At 47.6% G+C, this 10460-nt stretch overlaps 1 protein-coding gene across 1 annotated transcript; it reads left to right on the top strand.

Annotated features, from left to right (window-relative positions):
- The first annotated feature begins 64 nt into the window (after nucleotides 1–64).
- LOC147097301 (snurportin-1-like) lies at nucleotides 65–10169 on the top strand. Its single transcript, XM_085972152.1, has 4 exons — nucleotides 65–256; nucleotides 1870–1950; nucleotides 7137–7217; nucleotides 8702–10169. Exons 1-4 carry the CDS (start codon nucleotides 221–223, stop codon nucleotides 9029–9031), a joined length of 528 nt encoding a protein of 175 aa, XP_085828278.1. The 5' UTR covers nucleotides 65–220; the 3' UTR covers nucleotides 9032–10169.
- Nucleotides 10170–10460: the final 291 nt, after the last annotated feature.

The raw sequence follows: 10460 nt of genomic DNA, 5'->3' as shown, positions 1-10460 counted from the left end.
CATGGGCCCTGATGGTTAGGTTTCATTAGCTTGAGCCCTATGCACATCCTGGATGTGATGTCCTTGATTTGGGAGGCTTGTAATCGAGCTTTGGGTTGAATGTCTTTCTGGATTTTATTACCCTAATTATTGCTGACTCTTCGACCTCCCTTCTCCAGATTACACCATATTGGACTGTATTTACAGTGAAGTGAACAGAACATTCTTTGTCTTAGATGTGATGTGTTGGAGGGGTCACCCAGTCTATGACTGTCAGGTCTGTATGCAGGCAGTGAGATTAAAGCCGCTCTCGCTCTCTCTCTCTGTCTCTCTCTCTGTGTCTCTCTCTCTGTGTCTCTCTCTCTCTGTGTCTCTCTCTCTCTGTGTCTCTCTCTCTCTGTGTCTCTCTCTCTCTGTGTCTCTCTCTCTCTGTGTCTCTCTCTCTCTGTGTCTCTCTCTCTCTGTGTCTCTCTCTCTCTGTGTCTCTCTCTCTCTCTGTGTCTCTCTCTCTCTCTGTCTCTCTCTCTCTCTGTCTCTCTCTCTCTCTCTCTGTCTCTCTCTCTCTGTCTCTCTCTGTCTCTCTCTCTCTCTCTGTCTCTCTCTCTGTCTCTCTCTCTCTCTGTCTCTCTCTCTCTCTGTCTCTCTCTCTCTCTGTCTCTCTCTCTCTCTCTCTCTCTCTCTCTGTCTCTCTCTCTGTCTCTCTCTCTGTCTCTCTCTCTCTCTCTCTCTGTCTCTCTCTCTGTCTCTCTCTCTGTCTCTCTCTCTCTGTCTCTCTCTCTCTGTCTCTCTCTCTCTCTGTCTCTCTCTCTCTGTGTCTCTCTCTCTGTGTCTCTCTCTCTGTGTCTCTCTCTCTGTCTCTCTCTCTGTCTCTCTCTCTGTCTCTCTCTCTGTCTCTCTCTCTGTCTCTCTCTCTGTCTCTCTCTCTCTGTCTCTCTCTCTGTCTCGATCTCTCTGTCTCTCTCTCTGTGTCTCTCTGTGTCTCTCTCTCTCTGTCTCTCTCTCTGTCTCTCTCTCTGTCTCTGTCTCTCTCTCTGTCTCTCTCTCTGTCTCTCTCTCTGTCTCTCTGTCTCTCTGTCTCTCTCTCTGTCTCTCGTCTCTGTCTCTCTCTCTGTCTGTCTCTCTCTCTGTCTGTCTCTCTCTCTGTCTCTCTCTCTGTCTCTCTCTCTGTCTCTCTCTGTCTCTCTCTCTGTCTCTCTCTCTGTCTCTCTCTCTGTCTCTCTCTCTGTCTCTCGTCTCTGTCTCTGTCTCTCTCTCTCTCTCTCTCTCTCTCTATTTATTCTATATTGTAACTCACAGAACATGGGAGGTATCCTTAAGATGTTTCATTTATTTAGCAAGCTCCATGCAATGCACATAGTCTTGAATCGGCTAAAATTAAAAACACAATATCGGGACTGTTACAAACGTGCTCGGATTTTGTCATGAAATGTCAGCTTGGCTCAGTTGATGGCGAGTCTCGCCTCTGGGTCAGAAGGTCATGGCTTCAAGCTCCAGTACAGACTCGCGTACCTAATGCAGACTGACACTTTAGTATAGTACTGAGGGAGTGGGAAGCACCATTAAACCGAGCTTCCATCTGCCTGCTCAAGTGGATGCAAAAGATCCCGTGACACAATTCAGAGAAGAGCAGGGGAGTTCTCCCAGTGTCCTGCCTGACATTACTAAATTTGGCCATTTGTTCCCTTACTGTTTGGGGACCTTGACTTGTACAAATTGGATGCCATGTTGCCTACAAAATAAGTGCATGCACTTCAAAAAGTAATTAATTTTAAAGTGCTTTGGGTTGTCCTGAGGATGTGCTCAGGTGCTATATAAATGCAAGTCCTTTAATGGGTCTGTAAACGATCATTTGGAGAATAAAATTAATTCGTTACTTCTATTTAAAAACAGACAGAATTCAGATTCTTCTGGCTTCAGTCCAAACTGCAAGAGGAAGGCGAGAAGCTGTGCGAGATCGCCACCCGGAATCCAGTGAGTGTTTCCACTTTCTTGTGTGGCAAGGTTTGCATACGCCAGCCAATCTGAGCTGCTGGCTTATTTACCCTTGTGTGGCTATCACTGACAGACTAAAGTGAGTTATTTTCAGGCAGTGTGGTATAGCGCACTCTCCTTTCACCAGTGGCTCTGGGTCTCAATCCAGCCTAGAACAATGGGATCATAAAGTAACATAATGTTGGACAGAATCCACCACATTAAACAGCCGATGATCTTGGTCCTAATTTGTCATTTTTCACTTGGGCAATAAGGCAGTTGACTTGGGAAATGGAAATGTCACTTTAATGAGGTGTAGGCTTGCTTCATGTGTTTGAAGTTGAGATACATTGAGAAAGATTAAAGGGAGCTTCAGTCCTGTGGCATACTCCACCTTGAGGCTGTAATAAAAACAGAAAATGCTGGGCACACTCAGCAGGTCAGGCAGCATCTGTGGAGAGAGAAACCGAGTTAACGTTTTGGGTCGATGACCTTTCGTCAGAACTGGAAAAAGTTAGAGAGGGTAACCTGTTTCTGGTTTTATTTCAGTCTTACCCGAATGTTGTCTGAACTTGTCATTTTTCACTTGGTCAATAAGATGGTTGGTTTGGGAATTAAAATGTCACTTCCATGAGATGCAGATTTGCTTCATGTGTTTGGAGTGGAGGTGCAATGGGCCGGAATTTGCGATGGGTAATACGGCGAACTAGTGGCATTCACCGTTATTACCCCTTTAGAAACATAGAAGATAGGAGCAGGAGTAGGCCATTCAGCCCCTCGAGCCTGCTCCGCCATTCAATGAGATCATGGCTGATCATCCAAATTCAGTACCCTGTCCCTGCCTTCTCCCCATATCCCTTGATCCCTTTAGCCTTAAGAAATATATCTAACTCCTTCTTGAATATATTTAATGAATTGGCCTCAACTGCCTTCTGTGGCAGAGAATTCCACAGGTTCACCACTCTCTGGGTGAAGAAATTCCTCCTCATCTCTGTCCTAAATGGCTTACCCCTTTTCCTTAGACTGTGACCCCTGGTTCTGGACTCCCCCGCCATCGGGAACAGCTTTCCTGCATCTAGTCTGTCCAGTCCTGTTAGAATTTTATAAGTTTCGATGAGATAACTTTGAAACTGACCGCAATGTCAGGATGTAGCGCATGCGCATACAAACGTGGAAATCCTGAAGTTGCAGTCAGTCGTTCACTGCTCCGCCACTGGCTGCGCTGTGGGCCCCCTGCATAGCTGGCAATCCGTGTAATCGGGAAAATGGTAATATCGCTGTTAAATACCCCCTTAAATGTTGAGCCTTGTTGGATTTGGTGTAACTAGTGTTTTAACAGCATATTGACTGACAAACAAACGTTATGGTCCTGACAAACTCACTTTAATTTTGTGGGGTATCCAATTTCTCCATCATGATAAAAATTACAATTTTTAAGAAACTTTTATTTAAAGTTTCTTCATGATATTTCAGGTTCTACTTTTATCTCCATGTGAGAGCCCCAATTTTTGTTTTGCTCTCTGTAACATTTTTTAAAAGTCCGGATAAAAGCAGGTTCTCATTTCCTGCTTCCCTGCCTGTGAGAATTCTGGATTGCGATTGGCTGCTTAGACAGCTTGTTGACGTCTCAGCAGATGGCGTTAGGGATTCCCCACTAGACTGAACTGAAATCACTTGCGCGTCGAAAAAGGCAAACCTTACTTTGGGGAGGGGGGGTGGTGAGCGGACACCTTTGCTTCGCCGCTGACTGCAAATTCCAGGCCATTATCTCCACACGTTCAGAAACATACTGTCCCACCCCAAATGTAAATGTGCCTTCTGTTTGAACAAGGGGCCATGGTGTCAAAGTAGGTGAGACTTTGCTCTGCCTCACCCACACAGCTAGAGGGAGCATTTACAAGGGCTTGATGCAATATAGTAAAAGTAAACCACGGGACATGTGAGCAGGGCAGACAATTTGGCTTTGGAGAAAAAACCAGACTGGGCTGCACTTTGACCCCGTCCTGGGCCCTGCCGTCCAGATATTCTTAGTCCACTTGTTGGAGCCCCGAGATGATAATTCATCCGGAGAAACAACTACATTTATAAATGTAAATGAATTTATTTCTTTTTAAACAAAGCATAGATCTTGGTGTTTGCGCCTCTGTTCCTGGGTCTCTCTCGGAGAGGCAGCTGACAGAGTGACTCAGTCTCGAGCCTCTGGGAGTGCTGAAATCGGGGATGGGCAATAAATGCTGGCATCGCCCACATCACATAAATGAATTTTAAAAAACAGGAGGTCGTTATTTGCTGGCTGGTGCCACTAGGCGCACAAGCTGTGTTCTGTCCTCTGAAGAAGAAGCCTGCTGCATATTTTCCTAGTCAATAATACAATATGAAGAACTTCATTGGCTGTGAAGCACATGAGGGAGAAGGGAATAGAGGGATATGCTGAGTTTTTTTTAAATTCATTTACGCAATGTGGTGCTGGCCTTTATTGCCCATCCCTAGTTGCCCTTGAGAAGGTGGTGGTGAGACGCCTTCTTGAACCGCTGCAGTCCGTGTGGTGAAGGTACTCCCACAGTGCTGTTAGGGAGGGAGTTCCAGGATTTTGACCCAGCGACGATGAAAGATTGGTGATATACTTCCAAGTCAGGATGGTGTGTGACTTGGAGGGGAACTTGGAGGTGGTGGTGTTCCCATGCGCCTGCTGCCCTTGTCCTTCTAGTTGGAAGAGGTCGCGGGTTTGGGAGGTGCTGCTGAAGAAGCCTTGGCGAGTTGCTGCAGTACATCTTGTAGATGGTACACACTGCAGCCACAGTACGCCGGTGGTGGAGGGAGTGAATGTTTAAGGTGATGGATGGGGTGCCAACAAGCGGGCTGCTTTGTCCTGGATGGTGTCGAGCTTCTTGAGTGTTGTTGGAGCTGCACTCATGCATCACACTCCTTACTTGTGCCTTGTAGATGGTGGAAAGGCTTTGGGGAGTTGGGAGGTGAGACACTCGCCGCAGAATACTTAGCCTCTGACTTGCTCTTGTTGCCACAGTATTTATGTGGCTGGTTCAGTTAAGGTTCTGGTCAATGGTGACCCCCCAGGATGTTGATGGTGGGGGATTCGGTGATGGTAATGCCGTTGAATATCAAGGGGCGGTGGGCAGGCTCTTGCTTGTTGGAGAGAGTCATTGCGAGGACAGCTGATCCCAGCCCGGCTGGCAGTAGGGAGTGCTAGAATTGGCCCTGGCGCCCCAGGCGGTGAACGTTAAGACAAGGTCCGCACTCCTGCCCACCGTCCCATGCTGGGGAGGGAGGGGGCAGAGAGAACACAATGGGCGAGGCGCAGCAGGACAGAGCTCGGTTGTTAGGACCGACACCTTCAGGAAAAGGGTTACAGCTGGTAGCAATCAGAACATGGAATCGGTCATGGTTTTGGTTTCTCGATCTAATTCCACCCACCCCTGCCCCCATCGCTCCTGAACCCCAACTGTGCAGTGCCAGACACACTCCAGCAGCTTACCCACACAGCCACTCATCCTGTGTGAGCCTAGTGTGTGGGGGCTGGTAGGAAACGCACCCGAGGCTGTCCTCACGCGACATCTGTACAGCACACTTTGCAGCAGAGGTCACTGCATCGCAATCAGGAGCGAGAAGCCCGATCGATTATCGCCTCCCTCGCCAGGAGCGTTGGTCAATGGTGGGCCCCCACTGCCACCCTGGCTGGATCAGCGAACTCCGCACAAACTGGGAATCAAAGCTGCAGCATCTGGTGTGTGTGGATTTATCAAATGAGCCATCAGGGGAGCCAGACTCCAAACGACTTGAGGGCATCTTCAATTCTGTTTACTAGGGCACTCACTTCATCGGATTACAGAGGATATACGGCACAGAATCAGGCCACTCAGCCCAGCCAGTCCATGCCGGCATTTATGCTCCACTCGAGCCTCCTCCCATCCTTCCTTATCTAACTATCAGCATAACCCTCTATTCCCATCGCCCTCATATGCTTCACAGCCAATGAAGTACCTCATATTGTATTATTGACTAGGAAAATATGCAGCAGGCTTCTTCTTCAGAGGACAGAACACCGCTTGTGCGCCTAGTGGCACCAGCCAGCAAATAATGACCTCCCTGTTTTTTAAAATTCATTTATGTGATGTGGGCGATGCAGGCGAGGCCAGCATTTATTGCCCGTCCCCGATTTCAGCACTCCCAGAGGCTCGAGACTGAGTCACTCTGTCAGCTGCCTCTCGGAGAGAGACCCAGGAACAGAGGCGCAAACACCAAGATCTGTGTTTTGTTTAAAAAGAAATAAATTCATTTACATTTTTAAATGTAGTTGTTTCTCCGGATGAAATATAATCTCGGGGCTCCTACAAGCGGACTAAGAATATCTGGACGGCAGGGCCCAGGACGGGGTCAAAGTGCAGCCCAGTTTGGTTTTTTCTCCAAAGCCAAATTGTCTGCCCTGCTCACATGTCCCGTGGTTTACTTTTACTGTATTGCATCAAGCCCTTGTAAATGCTCTCTCTAGCTGTGTGGGTGAGGCAGAGCAAAGTCTCACCTACTTTGACACCATGGCTCCTTGTTCAAACAGAAGGCACATTTACATTTGGGGTGGGACAGTATGTTTCTGAACGTGTGGAGATAATGGCCTGGAATTTGCAGTCAGCGGCGAAGCAAAGGTGTCCGCCCCCCCCCCCCCCCCCGCCTCCCCGAAGTAAGCTGCCCGCGAGAGGTTTGCCTTTTTTGACGTGCAAGTGATTTCAGTACAGTCTAGTGGGGAATCCCTAACGCCATCTGCTGTGACGCCAACACGCTGTCTAAGCAGCCAATCGCAGTGCAGAGTTCTCACAGGCGGGGAAGCAGGAAATGAGAACCTGCTTTTATCAGGACTTTTAAAAAAATGTTAGAGAGAGCAAAACAAAGAAACCTGGACCTGTGGCGGTTGCTTAGCTTTGCTTCCGGTACAATTCTGGTGACTGTTCAGTGGACAATTTTAAAACCGCACCGTCTGCAAGCGAGGTTTTCAATAAAAATTGACCTCCCTTGAAAACGCAAGTTCCAGTCGACTTTCACCTTCCGCTGCCATGTTTGATACTGTACCGCCAAACAGGCCAAGTTCTTTTCCGTCATTTGGCTCGCAAGCTAGCAATAACCTTGGGCTGTTGATAATGCGCGAAAGTGAATTTTCTTTTTTTTTCTCTCCGCAGTTCAAGTTCGTGGGTCTGTCAAACTCGCTGTGCACACCAGAAGCCATTTGTCAGACTTTGGCTGCGGATTATCCCTTTGAGGTAACCATAGTGATCCATCAGAGTTATTGGACGCAGTGCATCTACTTGTTTCTTTCACTCCCAACCCCTCCCATTTTTTGTTTTTACAGTCTCCTGTAGACAGCAGCCTGTGTTTTCCTCGCGACATTATTTTGACGCTGCCGCTAACCTATTTATTTTGTTTAAGCCAAGGTCAGAATAACATTGGTTCTGCCGAAAGATCATCGACCTGAAACGGTGACTCTGTTTCTCTCTCCACGGATGCTGCCCTGGCCTGCTGAGTATCGCCAGCGTTTTCTGTTGTTATTTCAGAATAACATTGATTGGAGATTCGCAGCTGATGAGTTTGGTTAACCTTTGTGGGGGATTCAGAGTTAAGCGTGAAACTTATCGCTACCCTCCCGTCACAAGGGAACTGTTGCGTACCGTACCTCCAACTTATCATTTAAAAATACAAGAGCATTTCATTCCTATTTAGTGTGAGCCGTGGCTCGGTGGGTAGCACACTGGCCTCTGAGTCGGAAGGTCGTGGGTTCAAGTCCCACTCCCGGGACTCGAGCACAAAAATCCAGGCTGACACTCCAGTGCAGTGCTGAGGGAGTGCTGCACTGTTGGAGGTGCCGTCTTTCAGATGAGACATTAAACCGAGGCCCCGTCCGTGCTCTCAGGTGGATGTAAAAGATCCCACGGCACTATTTCGAAGAAGAGCAGGGGAGTTCTCCCCGGTGTCCTGGCCAATATTTATCTCTCAACCAACATCACTAAAACAGCTGATCTGGTCATTATCACATTGCTGTTTGTGGGAGCTTGCTGTGCACAAATTGGCTGCCACATTTCCTACATTACAAACAACAGTGACTGAAATAAAAACAGAAAATGCTGGAGAAACTCAGCAGGTCAGGCAGCTTCTGTGGAGAGAGAAACAGAGTTGACGTTTCAGGTCAATGACCTTTCGTCAGAACTGGAAAAAAGCAGGAACTGGAACAGATCTTTAAGCAAGTGTAGGGTCTGGGAAATGGGGGAGGGGATGAAAGAACAAAAGGGAAGGCCTGTGATAGGATAGAAGGCAGGAGAGGTTAAGAGATAGTCAAGGCGAGAGGAGATGGTAACGGGACAGGTTAAGAAACAAAGGATGGCTCTAGATGAAGTGTAAATTGCGCTGGCGGAATGAAGGACAGCTGCCCTGTGGGGGAGAAGAAAAAAAGACAGACAAAAAGTGTGGATAAAAAAAGAGATATTTTATGATAGTGACTGAATTTCTGTACTTCATTGGCTGTAAAGCGCTTTGAGACATCCTGAGGTCATGAAAGGCGCTATAGAAATGCAAGTCTTTCTCTTTTTTTCCTTTTTCTCTTTCTTTCTCTCTATTTCTCTCTTTCATGTTTATTAATGTAAGTGTAAACATTGTGTGCAGGCATGCATGTGTCTAAGAAATGGAGGTCCTACATTGAATAGGGCCCCCTTCCTCTCCAGAATGGGTGTGTGATCTGAATTGTGCCTTGCAGGTGGATGGGCTGCTGTTCTACCACAGACAGACACACTACACCCCAGGGAGCACGCCGCTGGTTGGCTGGCTGAAGCCGTACATGGTGGCCGACATCCTGGGACTGGCTGTCCCCGCCGGCCCTCTGACCACGAAGCCCGACTACGCAAACACGCAAATGCAGAAAATTATCGAGCTGAAAAAGAGCAAGGGCATCGGGCAGGACAGCGCCAGCCCGGCCACGAAGGGGGCACGGGAATCGGGGCGCTACGAACTGGAGCATCTCTCCACTCCCAGAAAGGCCAAGTCCTCACCCACTAAAATGGAATGCGCGAGCAAAATCAAAAGCTAAGCGGCCTGGCTGTGTGGACAGTGGTTCTGCTACCGAGTGCCCCTGAATGACCAGATACTCCCCGATTTTTTTTTTTTTTTTTAAGGTTTAGATTTGAGCTTTCTATAAGGCAGGCTCGAATTGAATGAGAATTGTTGAGAGGAATACTTTGGGGCTAGGTGGGCCTTTTCACTTTGGCTGCACGATGTTCTGAGATTCGCACCGAGTATGTGAAGAATCTCGAGCTTCAGCAACAGCTTCCGAGCCATTCTGCACCAGCCTAGAGGGTTAATCCTTTTGAAGACGGAAAGCAGAGTAACGCTCACTGGGAACATCCCCCATAATCACATCTACATAGCAATAGTGTTCAGAGGAGGGCAGCTGTCAGGGCACTTGAGAACGTCAAGCGTGTGCTACCATTTGGTTTTATCTTGTGCTGAAAAAACAAAGGCCTTGAATCCTGAGTTCGTCTTTGTTTTTACACTGCAGGTTAGGAATTGGTGGGCGGTGTGTGTTTTTATTAATTCAGTACGTGAGTGCCCTATAAATCTGGCAGAGGAGTGGGAAACACAAGCAGGAGTTCACTCATACGCTTACACACACATGCTGTGCAAATGCTGAAAAGTTGGCCCCTTCTGAACTCATTTTAAGATCCACTCGTATTGACAAGTCTTTGGTTACCTGGCTCCAACCCCGAAACGTGTGAAACTATAAACGGCTGTCGCTCAACATTAAATTTGGCCGCAATCCCCTCCAGCAATGTGCACCGTTCCCTTCTCCTGTGTTCTCTTGGCGAGTCCCAGGGTCACAGGAAGGCTGGAGATGAGACATCATTTCACTCTTGGAGAATCGCTTTCAAGAGAGTCATTTTCAAAAGAGGAATGTGCTTCAGGTGGGTGGCTGAATTTATGGGGTCTGATGTCTCCCCTTGAACAGCCACCTTTTGAAATATCTTTGTCGAAATGTGATAGTTCATTTCATTGGCAATCCTGTTTTTGTTTTGTGCACGTTATATCCCAGGCCAATGTTTTTCAAGGTTGATTTATAGCATTGCTGAAAGTGTTCAGCGCTGTACTGAGGATGATTGATTGTGCCGTCTACCAGTCTTGTGACCTGCTTTTTAATAAATCAAAAATGTCTTTTTGTAATCCCACACGGATTGCATTGTATGTGTGCCTCAATTCCTCACTGATGTAATTACTGCTACAAAACCTGCTTGGGAGCCCAATCTGTCATCTTTTCTTATCTTCTAAGTGCTAGGTGGGGGGAGATGAGAAGCGGGTCTCCCAAGGTCTCTGCTCGTGTCTGTTCAATAGCTGGGATCGACACTTGCTTTTGGAGCAAGAAAATAATCCCGCGAACGGTGAGAGTGCGGCGAAGTAAGGAAGTGCAGAGAAACACTGAGGGAGCTGAATGAAAGCACGTGCTTCACCTGACCTGATCCATGAAG

The sequence above is a fragment of the Somniosus microcephalus genome, chromosome 32 (genome assembly GCF_052327205.1).
Source record: "Somniosus microcephalus isolate GS21.2 chromosome 32, FLI_Smic_1.0, whole genome shotgun sequence".
NCBI lineage: Eukaryota > Metazoa > Chordata > Chondrichthyes > Squaliformes > Somniosidae > Somniosus > Somniosus microcephalus.
This window is presented reverse-complemented; position numbering and strand designations above follow the sequence as displayed.

Coding starts and splice junctions, on each gene's coding strand:
- LOC147097301 (XM_085972152.1), top strand. CDS start 221: ATGTGTTGGAGGGGTCACCCAGTCTATGACTGTCAG. Junction 1,951..7,136: donor AGATCGCCACCCGGAATCCA/GTGAGTGTTTCC, acceptor TTCTCTCCGCAG/TTCAAGTTCGTGGGTCTGTC. Junction 7,218..8,701: donor CTGCGGATTATCCCTTTGAG/GTAACCATAGTG, acceptor TGTGCCTTGCAG/GTGGATGGGCTGCTGTTCTA.